The sequence below is a fragment of the Ambystoma mexicanum genome, chromosome 12 (assembly GCF_040938575.1).
Source record: "Ambystoma mexicanum isolate Mex_15411 chromosome 12, UKY_AmexF1_1, whole genome shotgun sequence".
Lineage (NCBI taxonomy): Eukaryota > Metazoa > Chordata > Amphibia > Caudata > Ambystomatidae > Ambystoma > Ambystoma mexicanum.
Window position 1 is genome coordinate 354,057,855 of NC_090936.1, and position 20,891 is coordinate 354,078,745.

The following is a 20,891-nucleotide window of genomic DNA, read 5'->3' on the forward strand; positions in this document are numbered from 1 at the left end:
GCAGGTCCTCCAACTGTGGGATGGTGTAGCTCCCACGTAGGGTCATATCCAGCCTCCTTTCTTTCTAGAAAGTCCCAAAGATAGGTCCTTTTCAAGGAGGATTTTAACCACAACACAAATATTCTAAGATAAACCCCACCTAATGGCACCCATCTAAGGAGGGCAAAGGCCCCACAAGCTATACATGTGACCCCATGAGACGTGCATGAGTAGAGGACTGATCTGGATGAAGATTGCCCTGAAGAATTACTTACTGGCCGTAAATAGCGTGCCATCTCATCATTCGATCACATTGCAGTGCAGTGATGAAAAGGGCCACTAGGCAACAAAATTCTGCAGTACAACACAAATAAACAAGTATCTAGTTCCATTGGATATACATACTAGTACTTTTGCAGAGATGTAAAACATGAGAGTGTATCTGGCATGGACAAAATGTTTTTTAAAAGATCAAATCTTGACACTAACACTCCCTCTGTCCTCATTCTCCTTGATCTCTCTTCTGCCTAACCACAACATCCTGATCGCACGTCTTCGTGACACTCTGGGAATCATAGGTAAGGCTCTGGCATGGGTAACCTCATTTCTCTCCGACCGCCCATCCCAGGTGGAACTTGGAGCCTTTCTCCCGACTATCACTCTCTCAACCTGCAGCGTTCCCCAGGGATTAAACCTATCCCCCTGGTTCTTCAATGTCTATATGGCTACCTTGGCATGTGTGATCGCCACTTTCACTTCCAATTTCCAGTGTTATGCGGATGACACGCAACTATCTTTCAGGCTACCCTCAGCCGCTTCCTCCTCCTTACTCGTACCTGACTGTCTGTTCGCTATTCAGTCATGGTGTGCTGCAAATAACCTCTGCCTCAACGCCAGTAAAACTGAGATCTTTCCCATTGGGACCCCTGCCCCACTTTCCCACTTTCACTCTGGCCGTTCTCCCTTGGCCCAGCGGCCACCCCCACCTGCAAGGCCAAAAATCTTGGGGTCATCTTTGACTCCCCTCTCACATTTCTGACATCTCAAAAGTCTAACTAACAACTACACCTCCTCAAAGGCACTCTACCTTTTCTCACTTTCCCTCAGCATATCACTGTCCCCAGAGCCATGGCTCTCTCTAGGCTGGACTACTGCAACAGCCTCTTCCTCAACCTCCCAGCTTCTACCCTGCACCTTCTGGAATGTCCACAAGGCTTTCTGGGGCCTGGAACCTACTTAGCTGCAACAATACCTACCTAAATACTGAGCCCTCTGCTCATCTACCTCCAACCTTCTGCGAGTGAGCCGGTTCTCCAAGCAGAGATTTGGAGGGAGATCCTTATCCTCAGCAGGCGCCTCCCTCTGGAATAGCCTCCCTGCCGCCCTCCTTCTTGAGCCTGATCATCTTAAGTTCCGGAAACTCCTCAAGACCTTCCTCTACTCCTCCTCCTTCTCTCTCCCCCTTCCCTGCTAACCTAGTGCTCTGCTTTTTCGATCTCTCCCTCCTCTTACAAACTGCTTGCTGACTGGCCGCATGGTGTACCTCAGAGTCTCACAGGTCCCTGGCACCCCCGCCAGTACTCTCTGCACTTGCCTCAGGGCCTTGCACCCCGCCCCCTCACTGCACTTGTAAATAAACCCAAGAGAGCTTCTATCTCTGCACTTACCCGAGTCTCTACCAACTGGGTGCACTTGGACCCCCGCCCATGCCTCACCTGGCTTGCACTTTCACAATCTGAATGCATCTCTGCCTGAAGATCGCCTGTCTGTACTCCCTTGTCTTCACCCCTTAATGTGTACTTGAAAAGAAACGCTGTATATCAACTGTTAAATGTATCGTATTCACTTACTCTGTCTGTGCAGACCGTTATCGTTTCAAGGGATCTGAGCGACTGTTGTTTTTCCCCATGTTCCCATCCCCCCCAGCGCTTTGAAATACTGCCTGCGTATAGACGTTTTATAAATAAACATTACCATTACCACGTAGAAATAAGTGTAATTCATGCAGCACCTATCATTGGTCCAGGATCCCGAAGAGAGTTGCCAATGAATTGGACAAGCACCACCCTCCGTAAACCAAACATATATTAGCAGTACGATACAGCCTGCATGCTTCTAGAAAAGTATGTGATGGGGAAAAGGAAATCAGATTTACTCTTTTGAATAGGGCAGTGCCAGGTTTATTAAGGAAACCTCAAATTATATTTTCCTCAGTGACATGGTAATTAGCAGTACTAGGCAATCAGTACAAGAGATCTGTTCACTAGAAAACCAGAGCTGTGATACCTCTCTGGCACTACTTGGAAGGTAGGCAATACTAACCAACAGCAAGCATAATGCTATCAAAATGGCCCTTCACAATGCAGAAACCTAAACAGCAGTGAACCGCCTGAGGCAATGTTTGTCATCTTTTATTGTTTCCACCTGACACTGTGTAGTTGACGAATTCTCACCTCGGCAGCCAAGTAATTCCCTGTCGCCAGATGCTTAAACCTGAACAAACTGTTCCACTGTCCTGCTCCTCCCCGGCACGGGTCATGATGTACAACCTGCAACAAATAGACACATATTTAGCAAACACCTGCTTATTGATAAGGCAGGTAATTTAAACATTTAATGGAAACTATTCATTGCAAGCCTTAAAATAGACAGTTATTTGTTTACAGTCATCAATGATTGTGGGTATCCTACCATTGGACTACATGTTTGTTGGTTTTGGTTTATAACCTGCAGTGAACTCTCCACTGGGAAATGGCAGAGATCAGTACCTAGTAAGGACAGGACATAGACTGAATTAGAGACTGCGTTCATGTGGACTACCCATCCTTCCGCATAACCAGCGTTCTTCAATGTCAAAACGTCTCATCTTAATGAAGCATTGGCATCCCCTTTCTAGCAAAGTGATGGTGCACCCACCCGGGTGTGGAGCATGAAAAGGAATGCCCACTTCCCCTTTTATTTCTCCTGCTCCTCATCTCATCAAACTCTTCATGAACAACCACCTGAAGGGTTTCAGCATCATCCTGAAACCAATGTTAGGGAGTGCCCAAGTCAGCACTAAGTTGCGCTGTTAGGCTGTTTTGTGGAATGGAGGAAGGAGCCCAGAGGCCACACTCCCTCAAACATTCAACGGGGCCCAAGACAGCATTAAGCCTAGCTGTTACGTTGTTTGGCTAGATGGGTTGGTTGTGTGCCTAGCAGCCTTGACAGCAGTGAAGAAAGCACGCACCTACTTCCTTTCATACCTAAGAGCCAGAATCTGGGATGGCTCTGGACTAATTGAAACCCAGAAGGAGCACCAATTAAGGGAGATATAGCTAAAGACAACGTTTGTAAACGTTCTACCCCTTTCCTTGGATTTATCTATAGTTTATTAACGATGACTAAAGATTTATATGTTTTATTTGACTGTTTTTACACAGTGACTGTGTATATTCTAGACTTTTGGCACTGAAGATATGTGCAAAAGAAAGGCAGCTTGCAGCTTGTTTCCAAGCAGATCAGCCTCCTTCTAAGGAGCCAAAACCATCTAGTTCATCGTATCTAGAAGCAATTAACCTTATTTTAGAAATGTAATGCCTTTTGAGGGAAATACAGGTTCTAGGATCTGAACGCACTGATAACTAGGGCAAATATAAGGGCTCTGACTCGGCAGCGCAAATAGTAAACTACAGTGGTGCAGCTTCGAACATGGGTTACTGACAGCCAGGTAAAAAAAAAAGTGGGAAGGTGAAATTGATCATTTGGCTGTATATGAAGTTCCCCGTCCAAGCCATCAAGATGGAGCCAGACTTACCTACTACCTGTGGAAGTTCACACATCTACAAAAACCTGAGCATAACACAAACAAGCCAATGAATGGGGCATAAAACCCAGGAAATGCGAATGTCGAAGAAGCAGACAATGTGATTTGCTTTACAGATGGGGCTGCTGTTTCTAATCGTTTTAGTACTTTGGTAGATTGCATTGACCTGAATAATACGTCAATTAAAGAAATTCCTCAGCCTATTATGTGCTTCAAGATGAGGAAGGCTTCTACAGGCGTGGACTACAAGGAACTTGTCTTAAATAATGAGTCCTAGGAGCTTAGAAGGTCTGTGTGTGTGCGTAGATATTCTTTTTCTTTTTGTTACTTTTTTTATTATGCACTTGGTAAACACTTCATAGGACACACAGAACAACAAATACACAGTACTATATATTGTGCGAATGAGAGGGCCTCATTACAACTTTGGCGGTAGCCTTGCCGCTATTGGCGGCATGGCTGCCGCCAAAATCGGGTTCAGGTTCCCTGGGGAATTACCGGGCCATTCCGACTTCGGAGGGCCCGGTAATTCCTCCCTCCAGGGGCCCGGACCTTCCCTATTCCAATTTGAGCCCCCATAGGGCTCAATGGGAATGGGAGAGGGAGCAAACAACGGGCGATTACGAGCAACCCGTTGTTTTCTCCCTCTTCCCCTCGCGGGACCGGGTAAGGACGTCTGGTTTGACCAGGCGTTACTTACCGGGTCCCGCGAGGAGAGCTTGTAATGAGGCGGAACGGGTTTAACGGGTCCGCCTCCTTTAGCGGAGACCATTAACCCGTTCCACCTCAGTCGTAATGAGGCCCACATGTAACTGTTAAATATACTTGTTGCATCACAACCATACATACAAATGTCCAAGCAAGACAGAAAAGGTCATAAAACCATCCAGGAGACACTGCTACTTGCATTAATGACAATTAGAGTTGGCCAGGTATTGCCGGAAGTCTTGCCATATGTCTTTATGACAGTGTACACCAGGCATCAGAGATAAATATAGTTCTTCCGTGGTATTAGCCCACATCACCTCATGCAGCCACTGTGACCACTTTGGGGTATTCTTCCACGTCCAACACTGCAGAATGGATCTCTTAGCAAGTAATAAACACAAATTTAACAACCTGCGTTGTGATTTACCCATCTTTTTAGTATATCTCAATATACACTGCACGTGCGATAGGTGTAATCTCTGTCCCAATGTGTCATCTAAGCTGTCCCTGATTTTCTACCAATACTCCGTCAGTTTGGGGCAGTCCCATTGCATATGTAGCAGATTAGCCCCTGCGCTGTTACACCTGGGGCACTCTCCAGTACCCAGGGAGCTACATTTAGATAATTTGGCCAGTGTGTAATGTAGCCTATTTATAATCTTAAAATGTAAAAGAGGATGCTTCGAGTTCAAAAATACCCCCTTTATCAAATGACATTTACATTCGCACAGTGCTTCTGGGAACGTCACCCCTAGATCTGTTTCATACTTGGTTCTGATGTCTTATACAGAGTTGAAATGGTTTTCCTGCCCCCACCTTGTGACAATGGGCCTCATTATAAATGTGGCGGTCATGGTATGAACGGTGCCAGTAGGGCAGCGGCACTGTTCATACTGGACCGCCGCATTACGAGTTCTGCTCACGGGGTCCTGACAGCCCGTCAGGTCTTACCTGGCGAGCTGTGAGGCACCCGCAGGCAGAACTCGTGATTGCACCGGCACCGTTATAAACGGTGCCGGTACAATCATGCCCCCCACCCCCATGGGGATTGGGAGCACGGCATTACCACCACCAGCGAATGGGCAATTACCGGCCCATTCATCTCGTAATGGGCCAGTTATTGCCCAATCGCGGGAGGCGGTGCCGGTACCGCCATGCTCGTAATGAGGCCCAATATGTTCTTTAAGCACCCATGTGAGTCAGGTCCAGAAGGAAACTTCGACCAGTGCGCCGCTACTGTTTTTTTTTTTATTGTGATTTTAGTCAACATTTTGACTTTTTACACAAGACAACGTTCAGGAAGTGCAATCTGATAATACAGACCAAAGATACAGTATCAAATCGAAGTAAACATACATACTAATAACGACAGAATAATATAATAAAAAATAATTTAAATTATACTCAAACATTTCTTTCCTTGACTAAAAAAGACACTGGGCCTCATTACGAGTTTGCAGGTAACCATGGCGCTATTAGCGCCATGGCTGACTCCAAGCCCTTACCGATTCCGCCCTGGTGAATGGAGCTATTACCACCCCATTCCAAGGTTGGCGGGGCGGTAATTCCCCATTCACCAGGGCCCTTCCCAATTCCCATTTGAGCCCCCATAGGCTCAATGGGAATGGGGAAGGTGCTAATAACGGTACCGCTAATTGCGGTACCGTTATTAGCTCCAAAGTCCCTTTGCGGGTCCTGTCCTAAACGCCTGGTAAAACCAGGCGTTAAGGGAGGACCCGCAAAGGGACCTCGGAATAGGGCGGTAAGGGATTACCGGCACCAGTGCCCTTACCGGTGCCGGTAATCCCTTACCGCCCGGGTCGTAATGAGGCCCACTGTTCTTACAAACTAAAAGGAGAAAAAAAAAACATTTCAAAGTGATCTGTGACAAAAGTAAGTACCAACCAATGTAGTATATAGATCTTCTTCTAAATCACAGTACTAATTAATTCCAGTTCTTTCAGTAGACATATCACTTCTGAAGTAAGAAAAGTTTCATGACCCTGCATCAATCTTCGCCAGAACAATATCGTATTTAACATTCTCAGATCATGAACAAATCTTCGAAATCTTTTCAGTCTGATAGTCCATGTACTGAGCATTCTGATAACAAATGAACCACAGTTTGCTTTACTCCACCTTCGCATTTGTCACAAACATTAGTGGGAAGAGTTACAGGATCTCTAATATGTTGGATTTCCAAAGAAAGTACCAGATTTAATCTAAATGTTAGGAAATCCATTCTGGCACCTGGATGTAATTATTTCTTCAGGTAAGTCAGGAGAGTTGATGTAAGTTTGTCAGTGTCATTCCATGAGGCACTTATTTTTGCAGCTCTCATTTTATCTGTTGTTCTAATCTAATCCATGGGTTTAACAAATTCTTTTACCTTCAATGGATTTTGGATTATGATCTCTGTCAATGTATCTGCAGCCTCGAATAGTTTGTTACATCCTAGTCTCAGAGTACTTAAGAAAGGATTATTATTCAAATTCATTTGTTGAGCAACCTCTTCATATAAAGATGCTTTTGGAGGCAACAGAATTAACCTATATAAACTAAGCCACTTCCATTCCATTACTGACACTATTCAGCTAAGGCCCAATTCATACTGAACACATGAAATTGGAATTGAATTTGGTAAAACTAATATATCTTTCCATATTTTTCCTTCTAAATTATCCCAGCTAATATTGAAAGCCTGTAGTTCGCATTCCAGGTCATAAGCAATAGATGGAATCACCTTCCCCACATGGAATTTTATTAGTGGCAACAGCGAAAATCTACAATATTTAGAGTAAATTCTCTTCATTTGGGCACCCACCTTTCTCAGTTTAATCTCAATGATTGAAAGGAGATGGATTTTAGTAGGATAGGCCACAATCTGAGAGCCTAAATAGGTCACTTCTTCGGCTGTTGGAACAGTCAAATTATTTAGATGCCATACATAGAGTTTAGTTATTTTAACCCACAATATCGTCGGCGTATGCCAACCAGTTAATTTTTTTATTCTGGATTTTTAGAACCACCAGACCCTTCTCCATCAGCCATTGGGACAGGTCGCCCATGAACAGAATAAACAGGAAGGGGGCCAGCAAACAGCCATGGCGGACCCCCCTCTCTATCTTAATTGGTCTGGAAAGATGTCCCGTTTTTACCTGTCTTAATCTCATTACTGAGCCTTGATGCAGGTGAATGAGAACGTTTAGCAGATGATCTGGTAGGCCCCAATTTTTTAATTAACACCAACGTTTGTTCCTATTTATGGTGTCAAATGCCTGGGAGAGGTCCACCCATGCACTGAAACAGCGGAGGACCAGCGTTTACCAATGAAGATGAGGTAATACATATAAGGATCAGTGTATTTAGTGAGGTGGATATCCCTCTTCTAAAACCAGTCTTTTCCCTGGGAAGTATACCCTGAGACTCTGCCCAACTTTCTAGTTCTCCCAGAATTAATCCACAGAAGATTTTTCCATCTGCATCAAGTAATGATATAGGGCGATAGTTAGCCGCCACCAGACAATCTCCCTTTTTATATATCGGGATAATAATTGCATTTCTCCACGAATCAGGGATTATTTGCAAATCAAGAATGTTTTCAAATAGAATCTTGAAGACTGTGGCCCAGATAGTTGTTTTTTTCTTCAAGATTAAGTTTGACAGACCATTTGGGCCAGGAGCCCATGAGTTAGAAGATTTCTTTATTAGACACTCAATGGGCCTCATTACGACCCAGGCGGTAAGGGGTTAACGGCGCCGTAAAAGGTGTCGGCGCCGTTAAACCCTTACCGCCTAATTATGAAGTCCCTTTGTGGGTCCCGACCTTAACGGCTGGTTTTACCAGCCGTTAAGGAAGGAACCCGCAAAGGGACTTTCGAGGTAATTACCGCCTTCCCCATTCCCATTGAGCCCTATGGGGGCAAAAATGGGAATGGGGAAGGGCCAATGGTGAATGGGGAATTACCGCCCCGCCAACCTTGGAATCGGGCGGTAATTCCGCCATTCACCATGGCGGAGTTGGTAAAATACCGGCGTCAATCATGGCGCTAATAGCGTCATGGTTAACCCCTGGGTCGTAATGAGGCCCAATATCTTCTATTTTAAAGTCTAGGGACCATTCTGACTCTCGATGAAGATAGAGAACTGGGGAATTTACCGGGGATAAACCTTCAAAAAATGATCCACCCAAGCTTTTCCATCAAAAACCGACATCTGGGGAGGATCAATTAGAGAGCGTGCTCAGTTGATTATGGGCCAAAAATTCCTTGAAGTTCTCAAGGACACAGCCTTCAGCATTTCTCCGCCATCTCTATGGGAAAGCATGAACCTATGTGTTCTTATCCAGTTTTTATAGCCATTATTCACTTGGTTTATTGCAGTTGTGCATTCCTTGGCGTATTTTACTATTTTTTTGATTCTGTATTTTTCAGCTCTTACTAATCTCTTTTTTTTGTGGATTTGATTATCAAAAACATGTTCATGTTTCTTAGGAGGCTTGCCACTCCCTGTTTTTGGGGGATTCAAGTCCCACAAGAAGTGAGTATAGTCACTCGGTTTACACTGCCCTTTCAATTGGCAATCCGATAGGTTCATGATTGCCTTCCTCAGATTATCAGTAAGGGTTTGGCCCCCTCTTTCAAACTTCACCACTCGATTACCTGCTATATTAGCTTCTAGTGGTGGAATATACTGAGAAATTCATTAAATATCAGCAATTTTTAGGACAAAATCCAACATTGCGTGATCGCTATCTTTAGTTTGTAAAAGATTAAGTGTTGAGCATTTTTCAAGACATTTTTTTGAAACAAGCATGTAATCGATTGTCGAGAAAGCACAGCCTCTCTGCCAGGAGGGGGCACAGGAAATATCACCCTTCACATTACCATTTAACATTGTCAAGTCCCATTCTGCCATGAAATCCTCCCAAATATATCCATTTTGTGTTTTCCTTTTTAAGGGTAAAGACGATAATTTCGTAGTGATGCATTGTGTGTTCAGGTCTCCCAGGATTATCAGTTCATCAAGCGGAAATTGGGAAATTACGACCACCAGCAGATCTGTCAAGGACTGCAGGAAAGCCGTCAATTCGATAGTCATTGGGTTCCAATATAATGTTATCACATCCCAATGTGCAATATTCCTATTTTCTCTAATCTGCATTCTTTTTTTTAACTTTGTTTTTATTGAAACATTTTTAATATACAAAAGGACAGCCAGGTGACCCCTGGCAATGAAACATTAATAAAAGAAAATGTCAGTTTTTGTTCCCACCTCCCCTCCCCCTGCACATAAGCATACCAAGCCCCAACGGACTGCGGGCTAAAGAAGCAGTGAGAAGAACAACAAAGTACTAGGTAAACCACTTCAAGCTGATTGACAAGGTGAGGTCAAGCATTATATCATTAATTTAGGGATAAAGAAACGGACGGTAGGTGGGACAGAGAACATAGGGGCTCCACTGGCATTTCAGAATCACAGTTTCATAGCTTCACATTCGTCATTCAGAAGAACAAAAGACCAATCCTGCACAAAGGAAGACATTGCATCGTTAGTTATGGCAGTTAATTTCTCATAGGTAAAGATAGCCTGTAGCTTAATCTGCATTCTTTCCACCAAAAGGCCCTGTACTGTGTTTGATTTAAAAAAAAGTGCATTCATAGGAAGCCTCTTTTCTGCATGCCAAAAGCAAACCACCACTTGGGCGTTCACGTCCTCTATTATTAGCAAGTTGTTGAAAAACAGAGAAGCCCTCAATGTCTAATACATCAGTCAGCCAAGTTTCCTGTAAAGAAATCATATAAACATTTTGGAAAATAAATAGTCTTTGAGAATCTTTAGAGAAAGAATTATACCCTCTTGAGTTCCATGAGATTCATCTTAACTCCTGTTTGGCTAGAGCTTCTGATCCCCAAAGAAGGAAGTTCTGCTCATATGGGCTAAGTAAATTCGTCATCTTGTAAAGTCTAACTCAGGTATTCCATATCACCCCCAACGGGTTCAGTACAAGTACATGCATACTACGGTATTACCTGCCAGTAGTAAAAACAGTGAGAAGGAACCTCCCTGAAGTCAGACATGAGGTAATTCTGAGTTCTCCCCAACCCAGTATGCAGCATAGTGTGACTGAGCCACCAGGTAGTATAATTCAAAGTCTGGAGCTAATTGCGTCCACTTCATATGCACTGATCCCCCTGCCCACAAGAAAGACTAGTACATCCCCAAATGTTCTGAGAAAAATGCCTGCTCCGGCCACATAGGAATGTTGTAGAAATAGTATAAAGGTTTAGGCAGTACAATAATTTTAACCAAAGCCACTTTCCTGGCAATCTATAATGGGATATGGCCCCATCTCTGTAATTTAACCTTTAAATTAGCCAAATAACTGCCATAGTTCAATTCATACTTCAAGGTTCTTGTATGGGCTAACCTGATCCACAGATATCTAAAGTCTGATGGAGCCCATGACAGTCCGTAGATGTCTGCTGGTCCTCGTGTGGCCTTTGTCAAAGGGAATATTTTGGAATTGGAAGAGTTTAGGCGCAAGCCAGAATGTCTGCTAAACTCTGCCACTACCGCCAGCAGCCCGGGCAAATGAATCTCAGGGTCTCTAATATACAGCAGTATGTCGTCAGCGTACAAGGCAATTATCTCAGGCTTCACCCCCAATGGTAATCCTGCATTGCCAAACCGATTCCGAATGAGATCGGCCAAAGGTTTAATCAATAGGGCAAACAGCATCAGTGACAAGGAGCATCCCTGCGTCTTGCCGCCTTCCAGTGCAAGATTCGAGGAATACATACCATTTGTACAAACTCTGATGAACGGCTGCAAGTACAGCAGGTGTATCCACCAAAAACAAATTTGGGACTGAACCCATAGTTCAGCAGGACCTGGAACAGAAAATGACAGGACACCGTACGAAAGCTTTTTGCGTCCAATGCCACAGCGACTGCTTGGCTATCCTTAGGTACTCTTGATAAAATATTGTAAAATCTCTGTATGTTCAGTGTTGTCAGATGCCTAGGTATAAAGCCAGACTGGCCCACATGAACCATATGTGGCATTAATAACGAGAGTTGTGTGGCAATGAATTTGGCCTACATTTTAGTGTCTGTATTTATATGAGACAGGGGTCTATACGATTTGCACCGATTCACCTCCTAATCAGGCTTCAAGAGGAGTATAATTATCACCTCCCACATGGTTTCCGGCAGCATTCCAGCAATAAGTGCCTCAGTCCACACATTCAATAAATGAAAGGCTAACTCATCCTTCAACTTCTTGTAGAATTCAGCACTAAAGCCCCCCGATCCTAGTGCTTTTCCAATAGGGAGGTCCCCTATAGCACCTTTGATTTCCACAAGCGTCAATGGGGTCTCAAGTGACTCCCTTGTCGCTTCCGACAGCAAGGTGTTCGGGATCTCACCCAGATAACTGTCAATCTAGGTCTCAGAGGTCATGCCCTTAAGTGAATACAGTGCAGTGTAAAACCGGTGGAACACTGCGTTTATGTCGCTGCCTGTATGTACCGTAATGCCATCCCCATCTACTATTCACAGGATATACATATTTCCCTTCGCCTTGTTAGTGGTTCGAGCTAGCAATCATCCAGGTCTGTCTGCTTCTCTGTAACGTCTCACAACCATAGGTCTATGCAAGTATTTCTATTCCCTATCAGCAGTCTCCCTAAATGCATCCAAGCTCACCTTTATGTTGTGCCTAATCTGGGAAGTAGGATTTGCTGTGTACGCTTGCTGAAGCCCAAAAAGCTCAGCTTCGCTGCGTTTTAATTCGTCCCTAATGTCCTTCAGAACTCCAAATTCTGTTGAGAATGACACGCCGTATATATGCCTTAAATGCTTGCCACAGCGTAGCAGCAGACTCAACCAATCCCATATAAGTGTCAAAATACAGCACAATTTAGTCTTGCAAATTGGTATGAAACACCGGATCCCTCAGCGCTGCAGGCTTAAAGCGCCACAGCACATGTCTCCAACCTCCCACCCTCAAATGCAATACTAATAATATAGGAGAATGATATGAGAATGTGCAGGGGGGAATCTGACATTCCTTCATCTCTGTCATTAGTGATCTGGACACTAACCACACATCTATCCGGGAGTGCATATCGTGCACTGTTGAATTACATGCGTCGATTAGGTCTAAGTCAGACATGTGCGCCCATATGGTTTCCGCAGCTTTGGTAAGATCTCTAGGTGTGTCAGAGGTGCAATCTAATTTTGTGCACAGTATGGTGTTCAGGTCACCTCCATATATCACCGAGGCCATCGGGTACTTGAAGCAGAGTCCAAATACCTCTTCATAAAACTGAGGCTCATCTACATTTTAGCCGTAAAGGTTTACCAGAGGACCTCACGCCCACATAGTACGCCATGCACCAGTATATACCGTCCAGCCACATTAACCACATTGTCAAGGTGTACAAATTGCAGCAAACCGTGCACCAGCATCATCACCCCATGGGTCTCGTGGAATACAAGGTATAGTATTTGCTTCTGCCCTACCCCTTAGCAAATAGCTCTGCCTGTTGCCCCACCATATGTATCTCCTGAAGGAATAGCATCTTCGCCCCCCTTCTGATAGCATGAGTTATTATCTTGCATGCTTTAATAGGGTGCCCAGCCCCTGGACATTCCAGGAGAGTAGAGTCATTTGTGGATTCAGTCCGCTGTTATGTGCCATATCTGCAATTGCAATGTTATAGTATCCACCACTGTCTGTGTGTACTTCCAGGACTCCCCACGAGCTTCCACCAAATGCTGTTTCTTAACATCCCCCCAACCAAAAACCACAATACTCCCCAAACCCACCCTCAAGGCCCCCCAAACTACAGCCGTGACACAACCCTGCCCCCAGTCTCCAACAATCGTCCACCCACAAGCACCTGCATGGGGAACAGCTGTTGCTGTGCAGAGTGGTACCCCAAACTGGAAAAAACACACGGTCAAGGATACATAAACTTGCTCTCCGATCATGATAATGCCATCAACTCGTAGACCAGGAATGGTATTATTACAGCAAACAATGCCACTGAGCAATTACAGGCAATCAAGTAGAGGTTCTGCCTTATCCGCCAGAAGAGGAATCTGGGATTCAATAAATGACACTGCTTCCTCTGGCACAGTAAAAAAATAGGACTTGTTGTTAAATTGGATCTTGAGACACGCTGGACACAGCATGATGTATGACGTGTTTCTCTCTCGCAGCAACTTCTTCACTCCCTGAAACGTGCGACTTTCCCGCTGCAATGCAATCGTGTAATCGGGGTAGATGTGTATAGTGTTCAAACCTGATTAGAGCTGATTTAACCTTATTTAAGCTCTTTCTTTACTTTCGCAGTGTGCAGTATCTGGTCGCTGTCACAGTAGTTTAATATACATGCTATAATGGGACAGGCATACTCCCTGGGCTTAGGTTTGGTCACCAAGGCTCTATGTGCACTCTCCACAATGAAGTGTCGTGACCATCCAGGATCCCAAAGTAATTCTCGCAGCAGACCTTCCACGGCTTTCTCCATGGAGTGCATTTTCGGATGCCCAATAATGCGCACATTGTTTCTTCGAGACCTGGATTCCAGGTACTTGCATTTAGATAGAAAGTGTTGCATATCACATGAGAGTGTGGAGACCATTGCTTGTAGTGCTATGATATTGTCCTTCGTGATGCTGATACGACCTTCAGCGTCAGTGATGCGTTGTGTTTCTTTTTCAAGTTGGGCTCTTATGGATGAGAAATTGGCAGTAATACAATCTCGTTTGATATTAACCGACGCAAAGCCCTGTTAGTTTCTAGCATATAATACAAGACAGGTGGTCCAGCTAGTTGTGAGGCATCTGTGGTCCGCGATGTTAAAAACGACTCTCCAGTGCAGAAAAGTCCAGGTTTTAAGTATATTTCACTTTGGAAACAGCTCACAATAGACACCACCCACCCACTCACTGGCAGAACCTGTAGACAGCAGCACTTGTGTATGTGACTATGTCCTCCAATGTTTGCAATTGATCTGCAGTATGCAGAGCACAGTGCAGTCTCCACCAGTGGCCAAAGTGTGCAACAATATCCATGTCTCATACACTCTGCCACAAATTTCACTGCGTTACTTACAGGCTCAGTATTCTGAGGTGCCTCAATCTACAGCAGGCTGGTGGGAATATCAAGTCCTGAGATGTAATAGATGTAATAGAGGTTACACTAAGAGACTCATAATACCAGGCCCTTCCACCGGAAGAATGCAAAATTGTGTTACATTAAGATCTGGCCATGCAAAGATTAGATACTTTGAGCAATATAATAAAAGTAATTGTGGATGATAGTGATAAGGCCTCTAACATACAAGAGCAGAATAATTGGAGCCCTTAGCCAATATTGGGAGGACTCAGCCCCAAGAACTACAAGCGAATCTAAATACGGAGGATCCTCTCATTGGATCAGATCATACTAACTTGCCGGCAACTAGCGACATTTTGCCCGAGGTCAACAACCCCAGTAAACCTTCGCCTAGACTGGCAAGTAATCTCGACGAGGCAAATAACTCACAACATTCTTTGCCAAAAAGGCGTTTATCATCGAGATTGTCAGAACAATTGGAGAAGGAGTCTTTCAAAAAGACACCTGATTTGATGGCCTTAATGTCAACCTTTACAATTGCATTATCGCCCTTTGCCAAATTATACAAAGGGATTAACGACACCCTTAAGGACCACTCGTCACTTATTGCTATGATCTATACGAACATGACCTATTTGGAAGGCTACATTAAGGTTTGTGAAACTCAAAAAGACCATGTAGGGAAAGAAACCTCTCAAAATATAGATATAACCAGACCATTAATACAGAATCAATGTGTGGAAACAGAAAATTTGATCAGTTTATCCAGAGCAACTCAAACGACTAAGACAAAGGAGACAAGTGGAACAGAGTTATCGGCAGGGACCGTTGAGAATAAAGATGAACGGAACAAGTTAAACAAATATAAGGACGAAGTACCAACTACAAGCAAAGTCCATATACAGAAACCAACCCAGTCTAGGGGAAATAGGAAATATGAGGTTAAAGAAGATTAGCAGGTCCCCTAAAACCACAAGAAAAAAGACCCTGATGGCTGTATAGTATTGAAATTAAAAGGGATATCTAAAGGTGACGACCTTGAGAAAGTCTTTCCATGTCCATTACAGGACCAAAAACACACGGATAAATCCAACTACCCGGTCTTCAAGCCACAAGCGAACGCAAAGGGTCCTTTAGGAAGAACCGTAACTTTTGGCAAAAGACCAATCTCTAATATTGCAGCAGAAACTTACCAGGACGAAAGTGAAGTTGAAAGGGCTCTAGCAGTTTTAGCTCAAACGAAGAACCCCAAAAACCAACTTTCCAATTCAGGGCCTAATTCTAGTTACGCAGATTCTACTCAAAAACAAATACCGGAATCCTTGGAGGTGGAATTAGTAGTGAATGACTTTATAGACTTGATGGATTTGTCGACTCATTCGATCACAGACCAGGAGCCCACTTGCCATCTCCAAGAAGACAAGAAGAAGCCAAGACAAGAACCGTCTTATGAATCAAACAAAGAGAATCAAAGCCCTTCCTCTCCACCTTTCCTATCTATTGCTGACAGAAGAAATAAGACGGTTCTTCGCCATCATGGAATTGTATCAGACATAATCCACCAAAAGGACTGGGCATTTGCAGCTTCCCAGAATCAGGAAACCGCTAAAACAGAAAGCAGCGATTACTGCAAAGAGCATGTGGGGAACAAGAAGAACAGGACCCAGCCTCTAAAACAGGAAAGGCTTAGCTCTGCCCACGATGAAGGATTGTGGCAAAGAAATAAAATCGACAAAAAGTGTAACGCTCACCTGATTCCCGCAGAGGCGCCGGTCTTGACTGGGTGAATGCTGTATCTTCAAAGGTGATGTGTAACACACGGTTGGCTCTTTGGGCTGGACCTCTGTGCACTGTATGTCTGACTCGAAGAGTAAGATCTCTGCAGATAGAAAATATGGGATTAATGAACTGGGGTTATTGGGTGCCTCTCTCCTCTTCCCTTTCTCTTCTCCTGTAGAACCCCAAAGGTTAACTCCCTCACCTTAGGTAAGTGAACGCCGAGCTCTCCATCTGCCTCGGGGCAGGGTGCCGTAACCAGTTTCTTCACTGGATAAGGGTGCAGGCCTCTTGACCTCAGAGGACTGCTGTCCGTCGTTAACTGCACGAACGGTAAGTTCTGGGCACTTCAAATGTCTTAAAAGTCTTTTGTAATGATATCTCTTGTTTTGCAGGGTTCCGGCGATGGCGGATGGCGGGCTGATGAGAGTTGAGGATCGAACCCGCGTGAGGAATAGAAGCGCCTGGAAGCACGTAAGTAAGCGCTTGTAGCCTGCTTCACGATGCGCACTAACTGTCCCTTTTATCTTGCAGGTACAAGTTCGGAGCTTTAGAGAAGCTGAAGGGTGCTGGAATACCCACTGGATTCGGCGTGGGAAGGAGTAATGGCACGTGAGTAATAAAGTTGCCCAATGTCTTTAAACGCACCTTCTTTTGTCTTTCAGATGCGGGATGCAGCGCCGAAGGCCTCCGGAGCGTGCGAAGAGCTGGTAAGCTTTTGTCTTTCAGATACCGGAATGCAGTGCGAAGACCTCCGGAGCATGCGAAGAGTAGGTAAGCCTTTGTCTTTCAGATGCCGGAATGCAGCGCGAGGCGTTGGTGACAGCCGATGGACCAGGTAAGAGATGCGCTGCCACTGAAGACCGTAGTGCTAACCTGTTCTTTCTTTGTCTTTACAGGTGCTGCTGAAGACTGGATTCCAGGATGGTAAGCCTTTGTTCCCTTAGGCCCAGGATCAGAAGCAGAAGACACGATGAGCGTTCTGCTGCAGAGAATGCAGAATAACACAAAGCAAGATTCATCCATCGGGTGTGGTTTAAATAGCCTCCTGTAGTGCTTAGAGTCTCCTTCCACAGCCACGCCTAGGTAAGAAAAGAGTTCCTGCTTTCCAGAAGAGTTCCAGTGTTCTGAACCTAGGGAGTGGCTCCTGCCCCACCCAACAGGAAAAGTAGTCCCAAACAGAAGAGGATCAGGGGTTCAACTGGCAGGTAAGTAAGCAGCATGGTCTGCTGCAGGTAAGTCCACCCAAGCATTATGAGCCCGGCGCTTCCAGCGCTGGGACTGGGCATCTTTATGAGCCTGGTGCCACTGGCGCCAGGACAGGGTCCAAAAGGTCCCAATTGGGACTGGCTGGCACTCGGAACCGGGGTTATGGGTCTGCTTCCAAGGGAGTCGGGCAAGTCCTGATCTTTTGGAAGCAGAGATCATGACAAAAAGAGAGACTCCAAACATCACATACGTACAAATTCAAGAGACAAAGCAAAACAAGCGAACAGGCTAACATATAAGGAGAAAATAAAGAGTGAAAGAAATTTTCAGTTGAAGACTATAGAAAAATCAAGTAAAGTAATCCTAAACAGAAGGAACGTAATGGCCCTATTCCAGTGTATCCCTCATCTAAGAGTGATTAGAACAGAGGACATTAAATTTGTGGAATTCGGAACAAAAGGAAAAATGAACAACGTGTTCCTGCACGTTCCTTTGTTGGTAGTGCGTATGCTGATTATTCAAGAGATACAGAGTCTCCTTATCCTGGGATATGATTTATCCAAATGCGCCCTTAATCCAAGAACCCAGGAGTCCGGGCAAGCCATAGCTCCACTAGTGTCTTCCAAAAGTCACTCAACTATACATTCCGGTGAAAGACCACCCAATGACAGTGAAATGGTGAAAAGGGAACTTCTGCCAAAGGGGAGAAAAGAAACCGACGACTCCACCATTATCATGGAAAATGAAGAAGGAACAAGTTACTTACCTGTAACTGTTGTTCTCCAGCATGGGTCTGGCATGGATTCACATGCTCATGAATATTCCCGGTCAGGCTGGGAATCCTCGGTAAAGAAAAAACCAGTATCAGTTTCGTTTCTGATCTGTCTTTCGTAGTAGTAACCAATCACTGGTCTCTGCGTCATACTGACCACAGCCAATGACTGCCCTCTACCTAAGCCCCGCCTCTGGCAGCCATCTTCAGATTTGGAAGCACGTGAAGTGGCAGTATGACCAAGTGAAGAGCCGCAGAGGGGTAGGCGGGAGGGTTCGCATGTGAATCCATGCCAGACCCATGCTGGAGAACAACAGTTACAGGTAAGTAACTTGTTCCTTCTCCAGCATGGGGTCTGGCATGGATTCACATGCTCATGAATAAAGAATACATAGCAGTACACACATGCACAACCACGGGAGGTGGCAAAGGCTCAACATTAAGCATTACATCAAACTCAACATTAAGCAATCTTACCTCCTCACCAGGCTCACCTCAGGCGAACAGGTTGCGCAGCACTGCTTGGCCGACCCTGGACTCCTCCCTGGAATCCCGATCGACGCAGTAGAATTTCGTGAAGGTGTGCGTCGACCTCCATGTAGCAGCCCTGCATACAGCAGGGGCACACCAGATAGGAACGCTGTGGTAGCTGCGATCGCTCTGGTGGAATGGGCTCTCGGACGGCCAGGCAGCGGTCGGTTTGCCAACCGATGACAGTACATGATACAGCCGGAGAGCCATATGGAAATGGAAGCCTTCGAGAGAGCCTTCCCCTGATTGACAGGTCCAAAGTTCACAAAGAGTTGTGACGTCTTCCGAAAACACTTTGTGCGGTCCACGTAGAACTTCAGCGCTCTAGCCACATCAAGCGAGTGCAAAGTCCTCTCAGCCGGCGACGAAGGCGACGGGAAAAACACAGGCAACACCAATGGTTCGTTGAGGTGGAAGTCCGACGGCACCTTGGGCATGAAGGAGGGGTGCGTCCTGAGCACCACCCTCGTGTCGTGAAAAGTCAAGTATGGTGGCTTGCAAGATAGGGCCTGGATCTCTCCCACTCGTCGTGCGGAGGTGATGGCCACAAGAAACGCTGTTATCCACGACAGGAACTTCAATGGGGCCGAGTGCAGAGGCTCGAACGGAGGTCCCATGAGCTTGGTCAGCACCACGTTGAGCTCCCACGCCGGGGCCGGAGCCTTCACCGGCGGGAACGATCTGAACAGTCCCTTCATGAACTCTTTCACCAGACGATGAGACCACAAGGACGTCCGCCCTGTGGTTCTGGTGTATCGGGAGATCGCAGCAAGATGAATCTTGATGGACGCGTGTGCCAGTCCAGCCTTGGCCAGCGTCAACAGGTACGGCAGTACTTGGGGAGCCGTAATCCTTAGAGGGTTAATCTTCTGTGCGTGGCACCAGACAGAGAACCTCTTCCATTTGTGTCCGTAGCATTTAAGAGTCGAGGACGCCCTGGCCTTTGCAAGAACCTCTCTGCAGTCGGCCGGTATGTCGTATCCTCCAAACTCTAGCGCTGCAGGAGCCAGGCCTGCAAGTTCAGCGACTTCGGGTCGTGGTCGAGGATGGCGCCTCCTTCCCTGGAGAGCAGATCCGCGTCCACTGGCAGCTTGATTGACGGGGACGCTGACAAGTCCAGAAGGTCCGGGAACCATATCTGCCTCGGCCACGCAGGTGCGACGAGGATCATCCTGCACCGTGACCTCTTGAGCTGGTTGATGAGCCAGATCAGCAGTGGCAGTGGAGGGAACGCGTATAGGAACAGGCCTTCCCAGGGGAACGAGAAAGCATCGCCCATGCTCCTCGGCTGGGGAAACCTGCTGGCGAACCTCCGGCACTTGGAGTTCGTCGCCGTCGCGAACAGGTCGATCTGGGGTGTGCCCCACCGTCGGAAGAGGCGATCCACTAGATCCTGCCGTAGTTCCCACTCGTGGCACGAGCGCGGCTCCCTGCTGAGTGAGTCGGCGATGGTGTTTTTTATCCCTGCCAGATGAAACGGCACCAGAAACATCCTTTGGGCGACGGCCCAATGCCACAGGTCCTGCGCCTCCTTGGACAGTGCTGGGGACCTGGTTCCGCCCTGTTTCCTGATGTAAAACATGGTGGTGGTGTTGTCGGTGAAGATCCTCACCACCTTGCCCTTGAGGGACGGAAGGAAGGATCTGAGGGCCCAAAACACTGCACGGAGCTCCAGGACGTTGATATGGAGGGACATCTCCGTCGGGAGCCAAAGGCCTCCCCCTCTCGCGTGCAGATTTTCGGTGTGCGCTCCCCACCCTTCCAGGGAGGCATCCGTGGTCACTGTCTCCTGGTGGCCTGGGGTCTGGAAGTCCATGCCCGCCGTCAGATGCGTGCGGGTGCCCCACCACCGGATCGCTCGTCGGAAACTCTAGTCAAGTGTGATCCTCTCCTCGAAGTCGCCCGTCGTTTGGATCCAGCGCGCGTCCAGGAACTCCTGCAACGGGCGCATCCGGAGCCTGCACATGGGAATGAGGTAGA

The 20,891-nt window shown here is 46.1% G+C and overlaps 1 protein-coding gene across 9 annotated transcripts in view; it reads right to left on the reverse strand.

Annotated features, from left to right (window-relative positions):
- Positions 1–20,891, reverse strand: part of ITPR2 (inositol 1,4,5-trisphosphate receptor type 2) — a 4,412,221-nt gene that overhangs the window by 2,972,615 nt on the left and 1,418,715 nt on the right. For all 9 annotated transcript variants that reach the window (XM_069628470.1, XM_069628469.1, XM_069628465.1 and 6 more), the window contains one exon: positions 2,433–2,528. In XM_069628470.1, coding sequence (XP_069484571.1) covers positions 2,433–2,528 — 96 coding nt within the window. The remainder of the gene's footprint in view (positions 1–2,432; positions 2,529–20,891) is intronic.